This window comes from Chionomys nivalis, chromosome 6 (genome assembly GCF_950005125.1).
Source record: "Chionomys nivalis chromosome 6, mChiNiv1.1, whole genome shotgun sequence".
Classification (NCBI taxonomy): domain Eukaryota; kingdom Metazoa; phylum Chordata; class Mammalia; order Rodentia; family Cricetidae; genus Chionomys; species Chionomys nivalis.
Genome location: NC_080091.1, coordinates 89,187,357 through 89,213,444, shown reverse-complemented (window position 1 = coordinate 89,213,444; position 26,088 = coordinate 89,187,357). Strand labels below are relative to the sequence as shown.

General features: G+C 43.2%; 1 protein-coding gene and 1 pseudogene across 1 annotated transcript in view; both read right to left on the bottom strand.

Annotated features, from left to right (window-relative positions):
• The window catches only part of Parm1 (prostate androgen-regulated mucin-like protein 1), a 91,120-nt gene extending 77,328 nt beyond the window's left edge, over positions 1-13,792 (bottom strand). Inside the window, exon 1 of the mRNA XM_057772708.1 lies at positions 13,493-13,792. Within this exon, the coding sequence (XP_057628691.1) occupies positions 13,493-13,535 (43 nt within the window). The 5' untranslated portion in view covers positions 13,536-13,792. The remainder of the gene's footprint in view (positions 1-13,492) is intronic.
• Positions 13,793-24,653: 10,861 nt separating this feature from the next.
• On the bottom strand, positions 24,654-25,772 carry LOC130876385 (plasminogen activator inhibitor 1 RNA-binding protein-like; annotated as a pseudogene).
• Between the last annotated feature and the right edge of the window lie 316 nt (positions 25,773-26,088).

The window sequence follows — 26,088 nt, the reverse complement described above, 5'->3', positions numbered from 1 at the left end:
TCAACTGGTTTTTGTCTGTTTGATTAATTTATTTTGCTACAGTCTCATGCACCCTAGGCTGATCTTGAACTCACTCTGCAGCCTTAAATAGCTGCCCCTCCTGACTGAGTGCTGGAATTCCAAGCTGTGTTTATAGACTGTTTTGACGACATATTTCAAAGGTTAGGTTGTGGATTACAAGAACAGTCTGGCGTTTAAACAAGAACACATACCTAGCCAGAAACACAACTTATGCCCTTTTTCCTCCCCCCCCCAAAAAATGTATTCTTCAGAGGATGCTCTTGAGTTGCTTCCTTTCTCTAAGAATCCTCATAACAGTTAGTCCTAGCTCAACTCCTAGTGTCTTTACAAGGCAATCCTTGCTGCATGCACAAGACTAGACAGAGTGGATGGAATTTTTCTTTCATAAGAACGTGCTGGTGGTGTGATTGCCCAAACATAACAAGCTTCTCTGGAAAGCAATTGTAATTCCTTTCTAAATCATTTGCTCCTGTGTCATCAGATGAAGCAGGCCACTGGGCTCCTCCCAGCCTCCCATCTGCCTTTGGTGCTTTCTCTAGGTCCTTATGGTACTCATCTCTGCGCAACTCCCAAATCACAGGGTATTGTATATCCCAGGCTGTTTTCCCCTATGAAGATATTATTTTTCCTAAAAGTTAGCCCTGACGGGCTCTGTGCTCATCTACATTCCTGTGAGTGCAGTAAAGAGTATCTCTCTGTGTGCTGTGTTAATATGTCACTTCTCTACCAGGCTCAGCCTTCAAGTCTTACCTCTTAAGGAGAAAAGGGCAAAGTTGAATGGGCTTTGGATTCCCTGAAGCCAGAGAACTTAATGTTTTCATGATAACCTGAGTTTACATTTGGCCATCATCTACCTGTGAGACCTTGGACTCCACATCTCTAAGCTTCAGTTTCTTTAGCTGGATTTGACAAGCATTGAGTACTTGCCCCATGGGTTCATGCATGCAATGGAGGGATGTGAAGTTAAGACATGCCCCCTGCTCTCTAGAGGCTTATATCCCCAAATGACCCAAATCTGAGCTTGCAAGCTGGAGAACTTGGGCCAGTAGGGAACAGAGAAGAATAGTGTTTAGGGAGAGGAAGAGGCACTAGCAAAGGCAAAGCATCCTGAGGGGCACAGCAGGCCTCCCCTTCCCAAGGCTGATTCACCAGAGATGCTGTATGTGCTTCCATAGCCTCTTATGACATGATTACCTCTAAAGTCTTGTCCTCTAGCAGGACTCCAAGGTACTTGTTTAAATGAGTTGGACTTACCTCCATACCCAACAGTGAGGTCTAGTAAACTTCATTTCTAAAAGCCTTTTAAAAAATAACTTTAATTTTCATTGAAAATAGATTTTTTTCAGACAATATATGCTGATCATTCCCTGCGTCATCAACAGTTCCTCCAATATCCTCACCACCACCTACTCATTCAAATCCATATCCTTTCTCTCTTTCCCTCCTACTAGAAAACAAACAGGCAACTAAAACAAATTAACCAACCAGAGTAAGACAAAACAAACCAACAGGAAAAAAAAAGAAACGAAGAGAAAGCACAATTAACACACATAGACTCAGAGTCACAGACACTGGCACACACAGAAATCCCATAAAGACATAAAACTGAAAACCATTGATATATAAGCAAAAGACCTATATGGTAAAACAGAAGATCAGCACTATGGGACAAAATAAATCTCAAAAAATACCATTGAGCTGATTCTGTGTTGGCATTCTACCGCTGGGTGTTGGGTCTGTCCACCAGTGTGGTTTGTATACCCAGCGGGACACTGTTGGGGAAAACTAGTTTTTCCTTTGTGAGTGACTGTCATTTGGAGACAGGCTCTGGGTTAGGAGGAGAAGCCTTTCTAAAAACTTGTTGGAACAAAAATGTGATCATCTGCTAAGTGGAAGCAATCAGTGAATCCCTCTACTGCCTTTCCTCAGCTTCAACCATTACTAACTGAAAACTATTTCTTCATATAAGATCCCAACCCACTTTTCCGCACCCATGTTATATAAAACATATCTTAGGAACAATAAAATTTTTTGTAGCTATAATAATAAGGGTCTCTAAGGGATAAGGTTGGAAAATAATGTGTATATCATTATCATGCTTAAAATAAACAAAACCTTAGCCTCATTAAAGCGCACATCAATGTCCTCATTCACAAATACGTCATAAGCATCGTCACATAATGTTAGAGTTTTGTCCTGGTTCAGAACTTGAATAAGGGGCACAGTTGGGACTGGTTGCTCTGTTCCTAAGTCTTCTTTTCGGTCTACAGATTTTTCCTTTCTCTGCACATCTTTTTCTCGACCATTTTCTTTTATTCCTTATGATCTGTTTATTGAGGAAACTAGACTGTTGCTCCTATTGACCCTCCCTGTTTTCTGGAGCTTTCTAACTTCACTCCCCTGGGATTCACCATCACCTTCCCCAGTTGGCTGAAGAAGATTGACAGGACATAGGCTCCCTTTGAATGTGGCAAGACTATATCAAAAGGGATGGTGTGTGCGGGGGGACAAGTATCTGGTAATGCCATACTTCAAGATATAGGTAGCCACTGATGACCAAAAGTCACTAACTCACGAGCCTATGCACGAAGGTGACTGCTTCTGTTGCACCTTCAGGACTGACTAGCTGCAAGACTTCTGCAGAGACAACCAATCACTTCTTCATCAAATGTTCCGTCATACAGTACTACACTTGCAATAGAAAGGCAGTGATATTTAGAAATTAATGAATTAGCAATACTTGATTCTCTATTGTCATGTATTATGTTTTCAAAATAATTTATGGTCTTATTAGCATCTTTCAGTGAAAATCAATAACATCTGCATTATTTCATTGTTCTGGTTTCGAAATCCTTTTGTACGCATTAGCAAACACATTTAGTAGGTTTCAGTCCATTCCAATTATTATTCTCATTGGTCACCGCATCATTGATCATTGCATCCCCTTTGGCCAGTCAGAGCTTCACAAAGCTTCTCTGAGTCCTCTGATGTCATGAGAAGGTCTTTTCTTTCTGGTCTAACAAAATACTCGAGTCAGCTAATCAGACCTGCCCGGAATTAGCTACCTCCACACGGAGCTGTCATTCTGTGAGTGAAGATGGAACCTAGACCCCACCATCTGAACACCTGGGAGAGTCTTGAGCAGATTTGGGTCCATTTATCTTTCTTACTATGGGAAGAGGCAATCTCTCCTGGCCTAAATGGGTTCCCAAAGACTGAGGATCCTGAGTGGGGAAAGTGAACACTTATGTGTCACAGCTTAAGGAAAGACTGATGCAAGGCAGGCTCTCAGCCAAGGCTGTAACATGTGGGACACAGATGAGAATCAACATTGGGAATGCACAGTGATTTGGCAGCTATCTTGGCAGTTCAAGGTAGTGAGGGTAGAAGTGAGTACAGATGAAAGTTATAGGCTCAAATCTTAGCTTTGTTGCTCATCAACTGCATATGAATGGCTTATTACTTAACTTTTGACGCCCTGTAACATCAGCTGCAAAGTGGGAACAGTATTGCATCCCTTACAAGGCAACAAGAGGATCAGAAGGTGATGCAGAGGAAACACAGAGTGATGAGTGGTACCCAGTAAAGCGGGTCTCCACCAGTGTGCGCAGTTTTCTCAAAATGCAAGGGGTTGGCTGGGACCAGAGCTCAGCTTCTCCCTGCCCTGTCTGCCTGTCCAGCAGTGTCCGCAGCACAGCATCACTGTTCTCTGAGAATGCTGCAGAGGACTAATAATGGCTGTTCCAGCATCTCCCTAAACCGCACACTATTGATTACTTTGTTGGAAAGATGATATCATATATTGAATGTTGCCAAAGGAAAGAAATAATATAGTCTTCTAAAGGCTATTCCTATTATTTGATATCTAAGTTGACAACTTTCATTTTGAGAAAATTAGGATGTGGTTTTTTTTTTTTTTTAAAAATGTAGATCGCATAGTAACAAATGCTGAAAAGATTTTAGGTTTTAGAAGAGAATTATATCATTATGTCATAAGTATTGATCTGATAGCTCAGAGCCCCTTAAAAATGATCCAAGATGGTGGCCCTAACAATGCCTTTGATAACAGTTGAATTTTAGGAAATACATTATTATGTCAAGTCATTTTTTTTTCCTAGAACCTTTGCCCGTTACATCAGCGCTGCCAGGTAAACCTTTCTGAGGTAACTTGCTTCTCTAGGATTTCATTTTTGAGTTTGGTCAAAATGACTTTCAAGTCAATATGCTGAGAATTGCAACAGCTATCTAGCAGTGACTGTAGCCCCATGAACTACTGCAAGAAGTGGGCTTGAAATATGCACAACATGGGATTGGAAACTTCAGAGAAGTGGGGGGACAGACTCACTGTGTCCTTCCAACCCCTTTTAACGCAGGTGTATACTCATCCTATAGCTTTCTTTCTTCATATAGTGAAAGCTACAGACTGTAGCCATGTTTGCCCAGTAGCGTAGCCACCCCACTCCTGAAAGTACTCACTGATACTGCTTAGGATCAATGCTGAGTACAGGGTGGCTTCACTGACCAGTTCCGGTCTCAGAACAACAGAATTTTACTGCATCTACAGTCATGCTTAAGTATGAGATTTGGGGTCCCCAACCTTCTCTTCTTGCTGTGTGCTCTTTTTCCTTCCAGTAAGATATTAGGCCCTGCTTCTCATCTTACTAATTTCACCTGCTTCTCGCAACATTGCTCTGGTGGGGGCAGGGGGTCACCCCTATTGCAATGTCTCAACACCACACGTTCCTTGCAGGCCCTGCAGCGCAAGCCCAGGGTCACCTGAGATTGACCTCTTTGTTCACAGTCAAAGCTGCCAAATGTGGATGGCAGCAAGTTTGCCTTTCTCGAGAACGGACAAACAGAACTCATGAAATAAATGTCTAATGTTTTAAATAAAGCATCATCTTTCTCTCACTTATAATTTGCTTTTCTAAGTTTATATCATCAAGATCAGCATGTTCTTATTTTAAAGATCATGTTCTTCTTGGCAGCTACCTCATAAACAACCATTCCTACTTTGAATAAGAAGGATAGTACCAGATTTAGGGGAAGGAAGTTGTATGATAAAGATGAGGCATGTGCCATGCTGGGTAAATTTAACACCAACCATGTCAGAGGATGTATCTACCTACAGGATAAATTACAGGTACCCTCCCATCCTTCCTCTATTCTAGGATACAAGGTTGATTTTAGCTGGAACTTCAGCATCATCTCTACCCATTGCTTGGATTAAAACATAGCACAAGTTTCAGACTCATTAAGAAAGCTGTAATGCACAATCTAAGATTAAGAACACCCCCCCCCCATTATCTCCTTGAGTCTATTGGTGACTGACTTATACTTTTAACACTCAGGGTCTGAATTTACTTAACTTTTTCAGGCTTTACTGGGAAATTGCCAGTTGTATTTCCTTTAGACTCAAACCACATTTCATCACCAAGCTATTTTTAGTTATTGAGAAAACTCCCAAAATGGTTCAAATTGTGGCTCTCTATCATATCCGTACCCGTCCTAGCTGAGCTCAGCGGTGACATTTTTTTAATTGGCCACAGAGTTAAGAAGCTCCAACTATTCTAAAATGATGACCATAGCAGGGGGAAACTCTATAGTTTAGAAGGACTTCAGAATTCCATAGGCATATAGCTATAAAATAGCTGCTCTTAAAGCTGAGATGGGGTTTTTATTCATTTGTTTGCTTCCTGTAAAGTGAGGACCAAAGGCCTGACTACTGCTTTTAGAAAACACGATGTATAAGCACTACACTAGACACAAGCACCTGATGGTCAGCAAGTTTGCAATGTCTCATTTTTAGATGACCTATGGAAAATTTTCAACTAAGTATTGTGTTAACCCTGCAAATACATTTTGAGCGCCTACTGTCTGCCCCAAAGTATTCTTTCACTGAGGACTGCCCAAACAGACAGGAGAGACAAAGGCCCCTGTGTGAAATTGTGGTTTTGTGAGAGGTAGGGGTGAGGGGTGGAGGGACACACTTTAACATGTGTCCAACTGTTACGTTCTCAGTAAACGCTACCCTGACCAACGTATTGGTTCACCTGTTCAAGGTTTGGTCCCCAGTTCCTTTCCGGTGAGTGTTAGTAGAACCTGTAAGGGGTGGCCTAGTGAGAGCTTTTGGACCACTGGAGGAATGTCCTCCAAGGGATTGTGGGATTGGTTTCTTCCTCTTATTCTCCTATGCTCAGTCAGAGGGTAGACAGGATTCTGCCACCCTGTGTTCGACCATGAAGTACCGTCCCAATACAGGCCCAAAGTAGTCAGCCAATTGTTTGGGAATTAAAACCTGCCAAATGGAGACAAAAGAAATCAAGGTCTCTCTCTCTCTCTTCTGATCATCTTAAGTATTTGGGACAGTTTTGGAAAGGCGGCCAACAATGGCAGTTTAGAGATGGCTGGACATTGCCCATTGTGAGCCCTTGAGGAAAGTTGGCTCTTGAGAGAGGAGCCAACCACAGCATGCTGTAAGAAAAGAGTGGGCAACTGGGACAAAGTGAGCAAGGGTGACACCCAGGTCAAGAGCAAATGGACCCCATGGGCAAATCTTGACTGTCTCCTTAAGAATTTGACCTTCAAGTGGATGCAATGGGGTTAGGACTTAGCACAGAGTAGTGACGGCCTGATACATTTCCAATAGATCCAATGACAGTTCCCTGTACAAAGCAGATCTCAGGAGGAAAAGTTTGGGGACTGACATCTGGGAGGCCATTACTGTCTTCCAGGGAAAAGATGGCAGTGGCTCTGTTCAGGGCCAGAGCAATGGAAGTGCTAGATTGTGCTTGGACTCGGCATGAAATTGAAAGAAAAGTAAAACACATTGTCTTGACTGGCTGAGTGCAGGACATTGAGAGGAAGAAGGGCTTAGTGGTTCTAAGCCACGTTACCAACTCCTTTCCTTCAAACATCTGATAATCTTGCATTCCTTCAACTATGTACCTTTTGCTGTGCCCAAGTCATCTAGGGAACTTCTGGAGAGCCCTTCCCACCGTCTAACCCTGCTTCCACATACAATTTCACATTATATTCCCTCCTCTCCCCCGCAAGCATTTCCTAGAACATAGATGATGGTCATCTGTTCTTCTAAGTTCATCTTTTGTCCCTACTCAGATATATTTGATCAACGCTTCAAAGAAGGAGAATTTGGGGACTTTCCTCTAAACATCACCTCCATCAATGCTGCAATTTTTAAGTCAAAACAACCTAAATTCCTTCTTAGTTGGCATGTTTTGTTGCTGCTTCTCATGGGTACATCAACACAAGAACACCCATGACAGACATGCATCCCCTCACCAAAACCTTGCCTCCTTACCAGGCCAAGAAAGAGGTTCTCAGGTCCCCAGACTTTGTAATGTTTCTCTGACAAGCAAGAGGCATAGAGATCCCTTCACACTCTCCATCTGAGTCCCTTCTCTCTGTTACAGACCCGTGTCTCTGCACCCAGGTACCAAGAATCTGAACCTAGGTCCTCATACTTGCACGGCCAAGATTTTGCCTACTGATTCATCTCCCTGGTCCCCCAGTCACCAAAATTTGTGTTTTAAAAATTGTAACTCCCAAAGAGATGATATTAGGAAGCAGAGGATCTGGGAGGTGATTAGATCATGATGGTGAAGCCATCATGAATGGAGTAGTGGCCATAAAAGAGTTCCCAGGGAGCTGCCTTGAGTCATCTACCATGCAGCTACACAAAAAGAAGGCTCCATTTATTAAAGAGAAAGTACACTCTCATGATGCAGAACCCAGTAGCACTTGAATCGTGGACTTAACAACCTCTAGAATTTCTGAGAAATAGATACTTGTTGTTCATAAGTTCCCCAATTATACCCAAATGAGTGGATTAAGATCTCAGGCACCGTCAGTAGTTTTCCATCAAGGACTCACTGATGGGTAATTAAATGCCCTGATGAGGTTATGCTTTGGGACTATACAAAGTGGGAAAGGCTACCACAAAGATAAAAGATAACACATCTTATTAATTATATATTAGGAAATACAACATGATCTAACCAATGGTAGCCCCAAATTTACAACCCCAGGCAGAAAAAAAACATTCTCTCCCACCTAATTCCTTTCATGTTCAACACCCATATTGAACATCGTGTCTTTATTGTCTTGCTTATGGAAAAGAAAAAAAAAACAGAATTTGGAATGTAAATAGAGGTTTTATTGCATTACTTACCATTCATATCAAATAGACATGTTTTCTAAATATCACACCTAGTAATTTCCCACAATTTCCCCTTACTTAACAGTTAGCTAGTCACAGACTCTTTTCCCTGTCAGAGAATGAAAGAGGGAAAATTTCTTCCAAAGTTAAATAGCTTCTAAGACTTTTTAATATCTGCCTTATAATTCTGCCTGATGTGTTGCTTCAGGGTCTGTATAGCTACAGCTTTTTAAGTGATACCAACAAATCCATCCAGCAGGAATTACATAAAAGTTATATAATTAATATTTGTAAGATGTCTTAAGATCTTGGCAAGAAAATGGGTGCTGAAATGCAAAGCTATTCTATATAACATTCCCTTTAAATCACTGCCAGCTATATTCCAGACAGCTTCTAAATCCAGCTCTTGGCAAAAACATTGCTACTCTTAGAAATATACTATTTCTTTTTAAAAGGGAGGGTCAGAAGGGCTCATTAAAATGGGTTAAAGAAGCCATAGAAAAACCACCTGTTGGTCAGAAACCCAAAACCACGCACAGTTGATAGGTATGGAAACAGAATCAAAATATCTCACTGGAGAGCAAACTGGCCCTGAGTCCTAATCTATGCAGGTCCTAACCAAGAGAGCTGCCATTAAATCTCCATGTTTTCCCCACAAACAGACTCTTACTGCAGTGGTGCTGAACAGCTAAGGCCCTAGGAAACAGGGTTCAAACCGAAGGTCGTCCTACAGCAGGCGCATTGCACAGTTGCTCTGAAGATGAATGGCCAAAGTAGAGTTGCCAGATAAAATACAGTGCTCCCCGGTGAAAAACTGAATTTCAATGTTACACGGGATATATTTAGAATCACTATTGACTTGAAATTCAAATGTGACTAGATAGCCTGAGTTTTTATCTGCTCAATGTGGCAACATGGGGCACAGAAAAATTAAGATAGTACGCTTTTCGTTAACAGTCTCCTTTCACCTAGTGAAAGCATCCATGGACGGAACCCTACGCTTCTCGACTTCATTTGATGGTTCTTATTACTTACAAAAATGGCAGCATTTTCAAGGTTGGTAAACAGTGTTAGGAACACATAACTGATGGGCTGTGCTCGTGTGAAGGAGTATGACAAATATTTAAAGATGCAAGTGCTAGAGATGTTACATCAGTTCCTGTCATTTAAGCAACTGAAGATGTCATAAACTGCCTACATCAGGAGTCTGGCTTTCTAGTCTGGCTTGCACATTAACCCGGCGATAACCTATTGACCGCACATATCCCACGAGAAAGCAACCACAGGGCGAAGCAGGCACAACCCACCTACTTCTTAGAACTTGCATTGTCTTCTACAGGAAACATTAACTTTCCACTTGCTATCTCACAAGAAAGACAAACCGATTGAGAAAAGGTATTCTTAAAAGGAGGTGGATAGTCCTAACTGCTCTCATAAGGAACCTACATTTGCCATGGGTCCCATTCAGGTGATAAACATGTTTTTAAATGTCGCTCTCTGTGTTTTTTGTGGGTCCTGGGCTTTCCCCATCCCCAAGTGAAAATTATTGCTTTAGAACGTTGTCTTAGCATGAATACTTGACCAGTATTTCCTTCATAAAAACACTAGTACAATTAGCGCAAGCCCAAGGGCTAAGGTTCAATTAGCGATCTGGCCATTATCAAGGACTCTGGGTTCTGGAGAAAGTCACTCAGAATCATCAGATAAAATGACCCATTTACTCCAAATCATCCCCGAATGTGTTGCTCTGGGGATTTGACCTTTCAGATCTAGCTGACTTGTGTTTTCTTAATACACACATTTGCAAAAGTCCTTAGTGAGGACTTTATTTTTCTTTAATTATAACTAAACCTTTTCCTTTTTTTCCTGATCACTGTACTATGTCTGAACTAACACATCCTTAACCTTTTAAAGTAGGCATTTAGTGGCTCAGCTGACTGTCTTCCTACTTTGCAATGTGAGTTTGCTGGAACAGTCAGCCTTGCTATGTTAGTGGCAGTCTGTAGTCTGGAGTACAAGTGACAATGTTGATATCAGCTCTGCATTTGGGGACCTGTGTGTTCAGTGTTGGATATAATCAGCTTTATTAAGGTTAAGAGCGCAAGGGCTAACATTACCGAGCATTTTCTATGTCCCCAGCACTGTATTCTTGTAGGTATGCTCAGTCAATTAACATTTTCTCCAACCTTATGAGGGGCTCCCCTCCCCTAATTTTAAATATAAGAAAATGCAGTGTGGTTAAGGTACTTGCCCTGAACTAGTGTAGGTACTGTAAATAACCAGGCTGCAGAATCTACTTGCTACACATAGACGCTTTGCCTCAATGAATGCATCAGAGGACATTACAAAGAGCTTGCAATTTTCAGGTCTCTTCATTCAAAGGAATATGGCATGTCTTTTACTGTGACCACAGATTTCAGGAGAAAGGAATGCAGGCAACTCTCCCTGATTCCTCCAGTACACCTTCCCGGAGAAAGGGGGCAATTTTGCAGTATATTTGTGATACGGCTACTGAACTGACCCACATGAGAACTTGTATAGGCAAAGAGCAGTGGCCAATGTTAGTCAGGCAGAGAAGAGAGAGCTGATGGATCCAGAACACGCATGTGTGCATGCACGCGTGTGCACACACACAGATCCCTTGCTGGTGAGCAGATTGAAATTCTAGCTCTCTTCACCTTGCTTAGCAGAGGACCAATGAGTGCCCCAGGGTGCCTGGGAACAGGGTGCACTGTGCATTGTCTTCCAGATCTGGGCTCGGGTAGACAGGGAAGGCCCAGCGCAAGAGAAGCTGGATCACTGGCTTCTCATAGATGTGGACTACTCTTCCATAATAAATTTCTTTTGTCTTCTTAAGTGTTTAAAAAGGCCATCTGAGTGCTTCTATATACCTTATATAGCTCACTGAGGGGTACTTCAGGGGACAAATATTGAGCTGTCTCCTGTCAAAGTACATGTATTTCAAGTGCCCATAATATATACTGGATGAAACACATTTATCAAGAGGATTTGTTGAGCTAAAAATTAAAGCCCAGTTGGGCAATGTCTCTAGTTCAATAAGTATCACTTTAAGGTTTGTTCAAGTTTTTCTGAAGCTTCTAACGCTGGAGAGAAAATAGAACAGGAAAAGGAAAAGCTACCCTTTGGTGGGTAGTTTGCCAGGGAAGCTCAGTACAAGCTGCCCAGCGCCGGTGCCTGCTATTATCCAGAACCTTCTAGAAAAATATATGAATCTGAAACTGCTTTACTTTGGAATGCGGAGACTCTCATGAGGTATTTATGATAATTGTGGCATTATTTTCCAGTCTATTTATGGTAGGAAGTTTTATTAACAAACTGTCCATGGAAAGATTAATTCAGATTCACAAACTCCAGAGAAAGCTGCCCTCCGTGTCCTAGCTCCCTGTATGGGGTAGCAACATGAAGACCAAGTAAGGGAAAGAAGCAATATGTCTTCCTAAGCCTCCAGAGCCCGTGACCTGATGGCCCAGATGCCAGTGGAAGAAGCCTGAGGGCATAGAACTGGGGCTGCTCAGCCAGTCTCTGAAACACCAGCCACCTGGCTCTGGGGGAGGGGAGGAGCAATGAGCAATATTTTTGTCTCAGCAGAGCACAGTTGAACAGGAAGACTAGAGAAATCAACTAACCAATCAATCAATCAATCAATAATCACCAATCAGTCAGTAAACCATCTTATTTGAGCTCCTTATTAAAATTTTTGCTTTTTGTTTGTTTTATTTTTTTCCAACCGCCATGTTCAACAATATTAAGCACGCAAAGAAATAATAAATAAATGGATAAAGGTGCAAAGTCAATTTAGCAAACAAAATCAGCCCACAGCAGGTTTCTTACGCTTCTTAAATGGGTTCCCTTTCGGGTCTTCAAATTCTCCTTGGCGGACTAGGGAACTACTTTTGGACGCAATCCAGCCAGGGAGGCTATTCCATTTTCAGGTTTAAGCGCTCCTCTCCCAAGAGGACTGCCAGGGAAGCCGCCCGACCGTTCCGGAAAGATCTGCAGGCAGGTCTCTAGCCCTTGCAGATGAAAGGCTCTCCCAGACGTTAGTATGGAGAGAAAATAGCGTGCTATTGGCTCAAGCTAGGGGAACTTTCCCTTAAAACTACGTTATCCTCTGAGAGCCTCGGGGGAAGCTTCCAGATTCTTCTCATGGAGTTGTGACTTCTTTTGGGCGGGGGCGGGGAGGCACATTTACAGGAACCCAAGCAATTCAAGAAGGAAAACGCTTGAACTAAACCTTGAATCATTGAATTGACTTGTATGTGGTTTGGGATCAGTTCTTAAACAGACCAGACTCTCCTCTTGGGTTACTCTCCCTCCGTCCACCCCACCCCCAACCCCCCGCACCTTGTCCCTTATCCATAGTTCTTTATTGGGCTATACTTTTTTTTTTTTCCTGGATAAAAACCTAGGTATCAACCCCAGACGAAGGTGCCTGATTTCTTTGCAGTCCGCTGCTGGCTTGGGTTGTCTACCCAAGGTCGTGGCTGGCTAGTAGTCCCGAGACCATCCGACGGCGGGGGGAGGGAGCACGCATAGAGGCAGCATAGAGCCAGAGAGTAACATTTAGGGGTGGGCGCACAGGCAGAAGGAGGTGTGTACCTTACTTTTAGCCAAGTTACTCATTTCATTCAGGGAGCACATTTTTGGAAGGCTCCTTGGCCACTGTAGACTGGCAGTTCTCCAGCAGTGATCGCAAGCTTGACCCCAGCCTGGGCCTCTGCCCCTGAGACAGTGCCGCATCATCCCTAAGCCTAAGTAAAAAGCGACGCGGGAGTTCCAGGGACCTCTAAGTCCTAGAGCGCCAGGCCGGTTGAGCGCACAGGATGCTGAAGCCCTCTTCGCAGCGGCTTTATCCGACCCCTTCTCTGGCTCTGTATTCCATGGCAGGACAAGACATGGAAAGAAGTGATGCCTGGGACTGTGGCAGGTGCGCTCTGAGACTCCAGCAAAGAGGAGAAGCCGCCGCAGAGAACAGTCGTCTCCTTGCGGGGTTCGGGATTCTAACGCACCAGTTAGCCGGCCACCTGTTTCACAAAGCTTGAATTTGGGGGGAGGGGGGCGGGGGCACAGCTGCCGCAGCAAGGACCCAGTCTTTTCTCCCCTCCAGGCCCGCCAAAACCGTACATCTCAAACCTGTGTGCGCATACCTGCAGACCCACCACCCTCCAGAGGCGACTTACTTCCCGGTGTCGCTTCTCCCTCCCCCAACCTCCCACCCGCTCTGGTGCCTGCCTCCCTGCGCCTTGCTCTTCCGCGTAGCGAGCCAAGTACCTGCGGTGAAGAAGCAGAGAGCGATGAGCGCCTTGCAGTCCATGTTACTCCGGTGCTCGGTACCGAGCTGAACGCTGCTAGGGAAGAGTTTCCTGGGGCGGGCCAAGTGCGTCCGGGCACGGGCAGCTCCTCTACCGCCTGGTGGGCTGCGGGAGGAGAGGGTGGTGCTGACCTCCCGGAGCGATCAGTCCAGGCAGCTACTGTGGCAGCTTTGGTGTCTGGTGGTGCTAGGCGAAAAGGAGGTGGCGCACGGAGTCAGCTGTGTACCCTGCGGCGCCAGGCGCACTTCTCCATCCCAGCTGCCCGAGCACAGAGCCCGCCTGCAACATCGCCAAACCCCTCCCACCCGGCCCTCCGGCGAGGACAGGGGCCACCCACTGGCCTTCCCCCTTCCTGCGCACGGGTCCCAGGAGTCCCGGCCCAGGGCGGCCTCTGCTGGACAGTGGGCGCAAACCCGAGCTTTCAGTGGATTCTGCAGCACCTCAGAGAGCCTTGCACTGTTCTAGAAGCCCAGGCAAAGCACAGTGCTAATGTGGCCTTGCCCTCAGGAATCCAATGGTTGACGACATTTCCTGAGAAATGGGAAAGAGGTAGGCAATGGACAATGTACATTCACACAACCCAAGTTCAGTCACTCACTTACTATGGCAATCATCTCAGGTGGGTACATTGTATCCTTGATTGTTTGGGGTAGGAAATAAGTTTGTTTCCCCAGGCCTCACAGTTAGTAAAGGGTAACCAGATGCCTCCCTGGGCTCATTCTCTATACTTGAATGCCTCTCCAAAGATCAGGGCTCCTCCAAAGAGGGGTCAAAACTGACCTTTCACCTAATTCTCCTGTTAGGATTCAGGCATTATGCTGACCTGCCCTGTCTCCTGCAGGATGTACCCAGGCTTTACTCTAGCCAGCCCAGGGTCCTAGTTTGAACACAGGTGCGAAGGTCCCTTTAAAAGACAAGCTCCACACTCCTGGTTGCTCTTTCCCACTGTTCCTCCTCTTTTCTGCCCTCTCTCTCTCTCTGTCTCTCTCTGTCTCTGTCTCTCTGTCTCTCTGTCTCTGTCTCTCTGTCTCTCTGTCTCTCTGTCTCTCTCTGTCTCTGTCTCTCTCTCTCTCTCTCTCTCTCTCTCTCTCTCTCTCTCTCTCTCTCCTGTTCTCTCTTCTCTTCCCATTCCCTTAATTTCAAATAAACATCACACTCAAGCTCTGTCTGCAGGGTGTATTTGTCACCCACTGCGGTCCTCAGCTGCCATGGGACACCTCAAGGTCTCAGTGGTGCCATTTACAACATCTCCCCCGCAACACACACACACACACGCACGCACACACACACACACCTAGTTCTAATACCTGTTACATACCACATCCTCTTCAGTTTGGTGCAGTCTGAGCCTGGTGCCCCCTAGTGACCAGCTAGAACCGAGAGTTGTAAGAGTAAAGGAACCATCATGAGGACTTGAAGAGCTTGGTGCATTGGCTGTATCATTTTCCTCATGTCAGGGGCTCCTCTCTTTCCCCGTCAGGGTTCATGACTTTAACTGTGCCCTCGCCTCACCACCACCGCTTGAAGATCTTGGACTTCCACAAAAATTAAACGGGGCCCATAACTGTCCTGTCTTCACAAATGCACTGATTTCTGTTGGGATATGAAGCAAAAATACGGCAAGCAAGGACCGAATCCCCTTTCCTGCCTCCTTGGCTCCCCAAACTCACAAATTCAATGTCTTAAACATTTCTCTGAAGCCTTCCAGCGACTACCTGACCCGTGGGATTGCGAAGCGTTTTGACATCTGGGCTTTGACTGTCACGGAGTCTGCAGCCAGACACAGATGGAGCCTGACAATGGCGTTCTTTAAGGCACTGTCTGGTGTCGTGTCCCACGTTGGAGAGCCATCTGTCAGGGTCCAGCCTCGTTGGGTTCTTACGTTCCAGGGTAGGGGCGTGGGGATTAAAAATGTTAGGTGGAATAAACAGAGATAGATATACGGTGACACAGGATGGTACTAGGAGGGCAAATCAGGGAACACTGAATCTGCCCTCTTTTATTTCTTAAGACCTTTAAATACCCCAAGCCAAAGAAGGGGAAGAAAGCAAAAGACTTTTTTTAAAAATCCTGATACAAGGAACAAATGAAGTGATTACCATCTTAATTCCCAAAGCACCAAGTAGCCACACCCTAGGTCAAGACATCTTTGTTAGTAGTCACACCTTAAGTTAAATCTCCTGTCAATAACCTTGAAGGAGCAAGAATAGGCTTAAACTCCTGACCAGTAGTCAGGGTAGAATGTGTGCACTTCTGTGGGCCATTTAAATACCCAAAACACCAAATAGCTATAGGTTAGGTCAGAAAATCTTGTTTGTAGCCACTCCCCAAGTCAGACTTCCCGTCAATAACCTTGAAAGAGAAAATGTGGCAGTAAGTTCACTGACCTTCAGTCAGGGTGGAGCAGATTCTGTGGACCCCCACAGACTGGTGCCTTTCCCTTTATATGGGCTGACTTCAGTAAGGTTGCATACAATAGCATAGATGTCTGTTTATCTTTCTGAAAAGACTCAAACAGTCCCTGAACATTGGTTTCTGCAGGTTACAGAGCATCTCCAGCATTTCAGAGGGGACCAGTGCCTTTTTAGTTCATTTATTGTTTATTCTCTGACAGTTTCATACATCCAAGTAATGGATTTTAGTCCTTCTCTTGGCCTCTTTCCCTGTTTCAACCCCTCTCCTTCTCCTCCTGTAGCCCTTCTTGCAGTGAAAACACCCATCACACACACATACAGTACACAATGGCAGAACCATAGGAGATTCTGTTCTAATCCCAAGCCAAAATTCATTAACGATAACTTTAGTGAAACTACGCAGAAACTTAAACAGCAATTCCAAAAAGAAAACAAACATTTGAATACAATACAAACAAAAGATACATAATTTGCTGCTTGTGTACTGAGGAACTAACAGTAGGAAAATATGAAAAGTCTTTGTTTTCTATAATTAAACCATTATGAACATGGGATGTACTCACTCATAATTGATCCATGGGCAGAGCACTGGGCTAAGTCTGTTCAGCTCGGAGCTGCCTTCTCCACCCTGGCAGCGGCAGCCACTCTCTGATTCCCCCTTCCCAATAAATCGCTTGAATGAGTTCTGGGGGAAGACTTTCTTTCTCAGGAGCAGAATGGGGTAGAGAGTAACAACTTTCACCCTTTCACCAGAGCAAGAGCAAATATGTGGGGAGTAGGAGGTGGGCAGCACCCCTTAGCAGAGAGGAACTCAGAAGTGACAACCTTTTCAGGTGCAGAAGTACTACATCTCTTTTGTGCATCTCCCTTAACAGAGTGGAGCAGAGCTGAGCTGTAATGGTTCTCTGGGAGAGCAACAGGATTGCTATATGTCTACAGGGAAACCATCCCGCACCAGAACAGAGCTATAGTTCAGCCTGGCTTCTGATGGCCAGGACACCTTTCCTTTCTGAGCTGTAATACTTACAGATAAAGCCTGGCTTCTGACAGCCAGGATAAGTTTCCCTTCCAAGCTATAGGAATAGCCTGGCTTCTGACAGCCAGGATACCTTTCTCTTCAGAGTTATAGGTATTGGCTGGCTTCTAATGGCTGTAACGCTTACACACACTCTTAAACTTGTTTTTTTTTTCTCATATTAATCTGCCTTTCATTACAGAGGGTCCAAGCTAAGACATTCTATATAAGAAAGTCAAAACTAAACTTTCTCTCCCGTGACACTACTATTCTAACTTTGAAAGTTAAGTAGCTAAGATGCTCGGAGTTGAAGGAAACTGAAGTTATATAGCAATAGGGAACATGCTCTCATCAGTGGGTCAGGGGTGGAACTTGCATGTGGCTGTTTATGCTTTTCTGTCTTCAGAGATTCCTTTTGGTTCTTTTATAGTGTTCCAGTGGGATAAAACCTGAGGGAAAAAATTGCCTTTTACCGACTTCGTTCGTTTTTGATCATTGCTAAAATAGATTTCTAGTGTTACTGACTTTCAACATTTTACAAAAACATTACCCTTGACTGGTTTAACTTTTCGCATCCTGGATGTATTGTATTTCACGGATCATATTAGGTGAGATATGCCAGACTCACAGAAATATTATCTCTAGACCTTTAGCCTCATGGTTGAGGAAGGAGCGAATAATTTGGACAATAGAACTGTGTGAGATTGCGTAAAGGTGGGTAGAGGTGTGGTCCATGCCTACTCTCTACCACTGCCAAACAAGGACTTTACTCTCTTGGCACCTGTGTTAGTGTTCTAAGGCTGCTATAATACACTATAAATTGAATGTCCTAAAAAGCAGAATGTCTTCCCCCTTCTTTCCTCTGTCCCTCCCCCCATTCTCTTCTTCCATCCCTCCCTTCCATTCTTTCCAACGTTGTAAGGTAATTCCACCAGAGAACACATGGACACTCTTAAAGCCAAATAGAAAGTCCATTTGCTGCCTAGCAACTGCATGGGGAACTTGCCTCACCATTCTTTGCCTTATAGACACAAAACCACATCAGGTTGACACACACAAAAGCACATCAGTTAGCAACAACAGTTAGGGAGAGACAAAACTACAGAGGCCAAAAAAGCAAGGTTAGTCCAGTTAGGGACTTCCCCAGATCCTGGAAACATGGACTAGATCTTTGATCAACTAGGTCTTTGTTCTCATTTTAGTGCTGGGGCTTATGTGCTGGCTTCTAAGGTCAGAATGGAGCCCTAACATGGTGTCAGCTGTGCTAAGGTATTGGAGCCTGTTCCAAAATACTAAAGACTGATTGTGGACCCTCAGGTATTCTAGGCAACTGCTCTTTCGCTGAACTACGTCCACAGCTGTCTTTTTCCTCTCTATTTTAAGACAGGGCTTTGCTGAATTGTTCAGGCTGAGTTTATTAAACTTGCTCTGTTGCCCATGGAGGCCTTGAACTTGTTATCCTCCTGCTTCAGCCTTCCAAATATCTGGGATTTCAGACCTCCACCACCAGGTCTGGAGGAATTTTATTTTTTAAAGTTATAGACGTTGACTGCTAGACCAAAGGGCTGGAGAGTTTATTTATGATCATTTGTTTTTTTCTCCCCTTAGTTTGACAATGCCTGTCCTCTGGATATAGTCTCAAATGACCTTTTATCTGTGGTGTATATTCATGTACCTTATTACTTTATAAGGGTACCAGTCCTATTGGATTGCAGATCTGCTATTATGACCTAATTTATCTGTAGTTACCTCCTTAAAAATTCTGTCTTCAAATATCTGGAGTTGATGTGGGATTTCCCTCTGTATGTTGTGAATACGATTGGCTAATAAAGAAACTGTCTTGAGTCTGTGATAGGGTAGAACTTAGTTTGGCAGGGGAAACTAAACTGAATGCTGGGGGAAAGAAGGGCGGAGTGGAGAGAAGCCATGTAGCCTCACCAGAGACAGATGCCAGAACACTAGCCCACAAGCCACAGCCACATGGCGATACACAGATTAATGGAGATGGGTTAAATTAAGATATAAGTGTTAGCCAATAAGAAGCTAGAGCTAAAGCCGGGCGGTGGTGGTGCACGCCTTTAATCCCAGCACTCGGGAGGCAGAGGCAGGCAGATCTGTGTGAGTTCGATGCCAGCCTGGTCTACAAGAGCTAGTTCCAGGACAGGCTCCAAAAAGCTACAGAGAAACCCTGTCTCGAAAAACCAAAAAAAAAAAAAAAAAAGAAGAAGAAGAAGAAGAAGAAGAAGAAGAAGAAGAAAAAGAAGAAGAAGAAGAAGAAGAAGCTAGAGCTAAAGGGCCAAGCAGTGTTTTAAATAACACAGTTACTGTGTGATTATTTTGGGGCTGAGCAGCCTGAAACAAACAAGCAGCCCCTTACAACACAGAGTCACAGTGTCAGTCAGAGCTTCAACATCTGTGTCTGAAATGGGTATGGAGTTCCACTGCCATGGGGACCAGCCTCTAGGAGAGCATGAAGGGGAACCATGGAGTTGGTGCACTAAAACTTTTTAAATGAGGGACTAAGGAAAACACACACACACTCTTTCTTGATTTCTTTCTTCTGCATTCTGTCTTTATTTTTCCCCAACAAAAATCTTTCAGACAATGTAAAAATTACAATGTGGTTACATTCTATTTTTCAAATTATTATAATGAATACAGGTTAAAAAAAACGTTTTTCATTTCCCTTACATGATTAAGACAAAGTCATCCCAAGAACCCACATACATTTATATCTAAGTAACTTGTTATAGATATATAACAGAGTGTGGGCAAGCAGGGTATTTTTCTAAGTCAGTTCTTTTGCTGATAGGCTGCATATTGCGATTACAAAGGAAGAATCAATCATTTTATTACTTATCTTGAAAGGTAATTTTATAAGGTATCTTAAAGAAATCACAAACCTAAACTTTTACACATGAAAAACAACCAACCAGCTCTACTTTAAATCTTTAGGGCGTATACCTGCTCATCAATAAGTAGGTATCAGGAGACTGAAGGCAGAAATGGGTATGAAGAATTAATCATCATCCTTGATCACCAAACAATCCTTGCAAAAAAAGGTACAGCAGCTGACAATAATTGGGCTGCTTTGATATTGTTCCCTGCCTTTAATGAATCTACTGCTCATCCCTGTGTCCTTGTAAACTTTAGCGTGTTTTCCAAGGGTTTTCACCTCAAAGCCATGTGACAAAAGTAAGTTTAGATCTTAGTCTAAACTTGTTATTTTCAAAGCTTTGTTTAAGCTATGATGCACTCCAAAACCTGTGAACACATCTCCCAACACTAAGATTAGAATTTAAGCTAGCTGGGTTACTGGGACTCGATTGTTTTTCTTAGTCATTAACCTCAGCCCCAGTCTACATGGCTCCTCAGTAGAAACTCATGTATCTAGCTGTGTGACCACGTCTTTGCTTCTATTTTTTAATCCTCTGCAGACTCTGCTTTATCAGAGGAAGGGGCAACATTTTATCTGACCTTTTTTCACTAACCTCTGTCATCTTTTCACTAACCTTTATCATAATTCCTGACTATATTTATTAAAAAACCCTCAATCATCAAAATCCTATTTAAAGTAACACTAACATAGTGTAAATCATTGCTTCAGTTAAACAATACAACTTAGGAGGAAATGATCTTCATAATAATCCACAGATAAAAATGCCCAGTAGAGCGGGATATTTCCAAGAGATGATCATACCGCATTATAGAGAGCAAGGATCTCCCCTTGCCCATCCACACTGTACCAGGACCAGATAAAAATGGCAGTGGCAAACATGCAAAGACACTTGCTATCTGCTGCTCCTCTCACGTGGTCACCTACAGTGGAGCACTCACTTGGTCCATAAATCCCATTTTCTGGTTCCCAAAATTTATCTTCTCACACATAATAAGGTGATATTTCATTGGTATTTTCATAAATAAAGCTTCCCTAAAGTTCAGAGAGTAAAACAGCCACACTGATCAGCCTTACAGACCAGGTAGCAAAGACACACACGTTTAATCCCAGTAACCACGCTAGTTTGCCATAGAAACCAGGAAGTAGTGGTGCACACCTTTAATCCCAGCCCTAGAGAGGAATATAAGATGGGAGGAGACAGTTTACAGACACTGTCTCATCCTAGATTCCTGGAGGTGGGATCTCCAGTTTGCACTATGGTAGCGGTAAGTGCCAGTGGCTGGCTGTTATGCTTTTCTGACTTTCAGGTTGAATACCAATTTCTATCTCTGTGTTTTTATTAATCGTGTTACAACATACAACACACATTTATCCCACCCTGAACAGGTCCGAGAATCTTAAGCTATTGCAGCACCAGCTCCGCATCTAAGTTCTCATCTCTCATCTAAAGTGGGTGTGGGTCATTCTGAGGACCCAAGATATGAGGCATTCTGAGCCCGAGTCCTCTCTCACTGAGAAACCAACAGTTATGTGCTCTCAAAGCACAGGATTGGGAAACCTTGAGGCTTCAGATAATATACATAAAAGGCTTGCTGCAATCTAAGGACCAATACATGTCTATGGAAGAAACTTTGGCATGCATATGAAAACACTTGGGGAGTTTCTGGGCAGTGGGAACACGTTGCTACCTGCTGCCAAGGTTCTTGACACACAGCTGTGTGACGGGAGCTCCTAGAGCAGTAATCTCTACTGCTGCAAATGAACAGCATGGAAGGCTCTCCTGCCTCTTACAGCCTTCCCCCGCCCCTTGCTGCTATTGCAAGGCAGGAACACAGCAGCCTCAAGACCTTGCTATATTTTATCTTTGCTTCGTTTACGCTCCACAAGCTGAATCGCAAACACATTTCCTTTGGGGCTACATCACATGTCCCTATAGCTTTGCTTTTCTCTTTTGAACTCTAATTCTTTGACATTTAACATTAACAAAATATATCAGAAGTGATTACACAAATTGTAGAAGTGCAAGTTTGGAACTTAGCTGAGAAATAAGTGCTTGAGCTGGACAGTTATGGAAGGGCAGGACAAGACACGCTTGTTTACCTGATTTAAACAGCAGGGTTTGAAGCTGCACGATCACGCTGAGAACAACAAACCATGTGTCAGTAATTTTTAATTAACGATTAAAACTCTTTAAATATCTCAAGAAGGAAGACACTGACTTCTTGGAGGCTATGCGCACAATGGAACTACTTATTCAAACTAGTTAAAACTTAATTGAATTAATAACCCTAGATTAGTGTGTGCTGTCCAAAAAAATAAAACACTGGCCTGGCCACATGCACAACTTAAATTTTTCGAGTGGCTTCATTTAATATTCTCTTCCCCCTCCCTCCCTCCTTCTCTTCCTCCTCCTCCTCCTCCTCCTCTTCTTCCTCTCTCTCTCTCTCTCTCTCTCTCTCTCTCTCTCTCTCTCTCTCTCTCTCTCTCTCTCTCATTTTAGTGCTTGGCCTAGAGCCCAGGGCCTTGCACATGCTGGCACCCTCTACACCACTGAGCTCCAACTCCATCCCACATCACATCTCTAAAAAGGAAAAGCAACGACTAGAATTTATTGGAGAATATATTTTACCAAACCAAGATGTCCTAGTTATCATAACAACAGGTATCAAACATAAATATTCTGAGCTGGTTCACATTCTTTTCATCCTTTGAATCCCATTGTAGATCTGACACTTGTAGACATGCAGGTTATTTTAATTGGTTATCTGCTTTTCAGTAAATATGACGGGCAGGTGCCATCATGGGCAGCTCAGCCACAGAGCAACAGTTGAGGAGTGGTGTGAATGAGAATGAAGGATGCATGACCAAAGGAAGGTCTCTGACCTTTCAACTCTCGGTTTTCCCCCTGCAGACTGTACTTCAGATGGTTGCAGGCACATAGAGAGGGTCAAGACTGAGCCTAGACAAAGAATTTCAGCAAATGCTGCTTGCATAGGGTAAAGCTGAAGATGATGATGGAAAAGTGGGATCGATAGTAACATCCTGACAAACATCACAGTGTTTAGACAAATTAGGTTCATTACTACTCAAAGCCGCTGTGCCGCTTGGTTGTCTAAGTTGACATATGCAGAGTTTATAGTAGAATTTCTCAAACTTTGTGGTCTCAGGACCCTTTGCACTGATGAAACTTTTAAGAACTCTGAAGTGTTTATTAAGAACGGCATCTTCAGATCCCTTCAGGTAATTGAAAGTTCTTCTTTCATTCTGCAACTGTGTTCAATGAAGCATGGATTCTTAAAAGTCAGCCCAGTGTGGAACCTGAAACCACATTAATGTAATTTTTATATTATGAAACATTAAAATCCATTAGACCATTTTATACTTTGAATATGGTTTTCATCCACAAAGGATTTTTTAAATAATATTAAACATTGGCTACATGAAAAACATTGGTTCACTGAGTTTTACAGATTATCCAAAATTTTAAAGCATTTTACTATAGGATATCAAAAATACCACACTTGACAAATATAAAGTATTTGTACAATTTTAGACCTCATTATCAGAAAATAAGTTTTAGGGAACTATCAAGCTATTGGTAAAAATTAATTGGATCTTCAAGTTTTAGTTTCCCCCTGAAATACTGAGTCTTCCTACGGCTGCAAACACTGCCAACTGTTTTCTCTGACATGACAAGCTAAGTTCATGGGAAAGTGTCTCACAGATCCCAGGTCTAAATAATCAAAGTTTATAACTTTGTCTTCCAGGTCAAACCAATGTATTTCACGGAAAATGCAACTCCTATAGCTTGGAAGTCATCACACCATGGTGTTTTCAAAATCACTATTGCATTTTGGTACAAGCATGTTTTACATCCATATTTCCCAATTTTTAACATAAAGTATCAAGAATATGTAATGAAATCAGTGACCTGTACTTCTGAACCAAGGTTATTAACACATGAAACTTACTGTTTTTCCCTTTAAACTGGGACCACTTGGTGGTTAGCAGCCCTGTGATTACTAGCATAGCTTCCTTTCTTTGTTTTCATTTGCTCTAAGGAAACAAAAAGAAAAGACAATATAAAAATATTAAATTCCATCTTGGTATAAAAATTATTTTGATTTTACAAATCAGGAATAATCTGTGTGCACGACCCCAGCGTGCACATGAAGGCGAGAGGAAAACTCTCAGGATTTGGTTCTCTCCTGCCCCCTTATGGGATCCAGCGACAGCACTCGGATCATCAGGCCCTGTGCAAGCCCCTCTATCTGCTGAGCCATCTCTCTTAGACATGCTTCTTTTCATCTTGTTTTATCAAATTTTGTTTTGTATATTTTAACTACAAATTGTATGTATCTTAGTAAATTTTACTTAAAGTTGGGCAAACTAAATATTTTCTCAACTTCCAAGGTGTTCTTTTTTTTTTTTTTTTTTAACTGGTCCACATTGTTCACAACTATATTTCAAGTTTGGAAATGCATGCTTGCAAGTAGCAATACGAAAGTATTCATGAAGAATGCATAATCTCTAAAAATTATTGAAACATCCCTGCTACCAATACATTTCTAAATACAAAACTAACATATTTGTTACTTCTGAGTAGCTAGGGAAGTTCGTTTTCAAAACAGATAAATTCAGTCTTTAGGTGTAAATGGAATGAATGACAGGTTTTTTTTTTTTTTTTTTTTTTTTTTTTTTTTTTAATTCTTAATTGTTTGGGATCCTTAAGCACGCAAACGCTTTGAACAGGAGGTCGGCAAAGGAGCCAGGGTTGTATTATGGCGTCCAGTTAGGCCAGAGCTGGGAATGCCTCTGGGTTATCTACATCAGGAGCTGAAGCACTTGACCTATCAGTCCTGCTATCAAGGTTTGGACGTCCACCACGCCTGTATCCACAACGTCCTCCCCTGACACCACGTCCTGGGTGGCCTAGGTCTCCAAAATTGATCTCCAGTTGAGACGTTACGTCATTTGGTGGCTTCCGGAAATAATGGTCCGTAACCGGATCTTCAGCATGGCCTCTTCCCTTTTTTATTTATGCATAACAAACCCCTTTTTCCATTGTTGCACCTTCATTTGGTTTTCTGATATTATATTCTACTTTTGCTCGGTCTTTACTTTGAAGAGCTTTCCATTCATCCAAAGTCATCTCTTTTGAACCCCCTTCCTTAACCTCTTCAACTACATTCTCCTTATTTTCAGTCTGTCTCTTCACCTTCGGGTGTTTCCACCGACATATTGGATTGCTCCAAATCAGTTCATTCATCTTTGACAGTTCCCCAGTTGTGAGATCCGCTACGTCCACGTTTGTCCTCACGCTTCAGGCCAGATCTATCACTTTCCCTATACCTATCAAATTCACATTTGCCATGAGAATCAAATCCATCGCCTCGGTCCATTCCAAGTGCAAGGTCTTCTCGACCCCTTCCAAGACCACCTCGGCCTCGAATAGGCCTTTCAATAATCAGTCTATCACCTGAAAATTCACCCCCTTCCCCCTTTCTGCAAGGCTTTTCAAATCTTCTTTCCTGAGGTGGTCGCCTTTCTGGTTTCCTATCAATTATTTTTCCTTCACCCTGAAGTTGTTAATCATGTCTTCTTCCAACTCGCCTTATTCCTTCTTTCTTAAGCTCCAGCAGCGGCTGTGCCTCTTCCTTTTTGTCAGCCACCCCAACGATGCGGGGCAGCAGGTTCTTGCGGTCTTCCTGGGACTCTTTATGCAACTCTTTGCCTGCAGCCTTAGAGTTGGTCTGGGACATGCAGCCTGAGCCGCACTCTTGGCCCTGGGGCCTCCAAAGCTGCCCCTGCCGGCTTCTTTTTTCTTGTTCTCTGCTGCCTTCAGTACCTCGAAAGGGTTCGATTCGTCCTCAGATAGCTGGTCGAATGGTTTGGTGACCACGCAGGCGCAGAAAATTCATAGAAGCTGATTTTTCAATCTCTTAAAACATTCAGTATTTCATTCTCAAATAGCAATGTGCTGGGTAGATTTATGTCAACTTGATAGAAGCTACCATCACCTGAGAGGAGAGAAACTCAATTAAGGAAAAGGCTCCCTAAGATCTGACTCCAAAAGGGCTCTGCCCAAGCCTGTAGAGCATTTTCTTAATTGGTGATTGATGGAGGAGGATCCAGCCCGTAGTGGTTGGTACCACCCGTAGGCTGCTGGTCATGTGTTCTATAGGAAAGCAGGCCGAGCAAGTCATTGATGAGCAAGCCAGTATTTA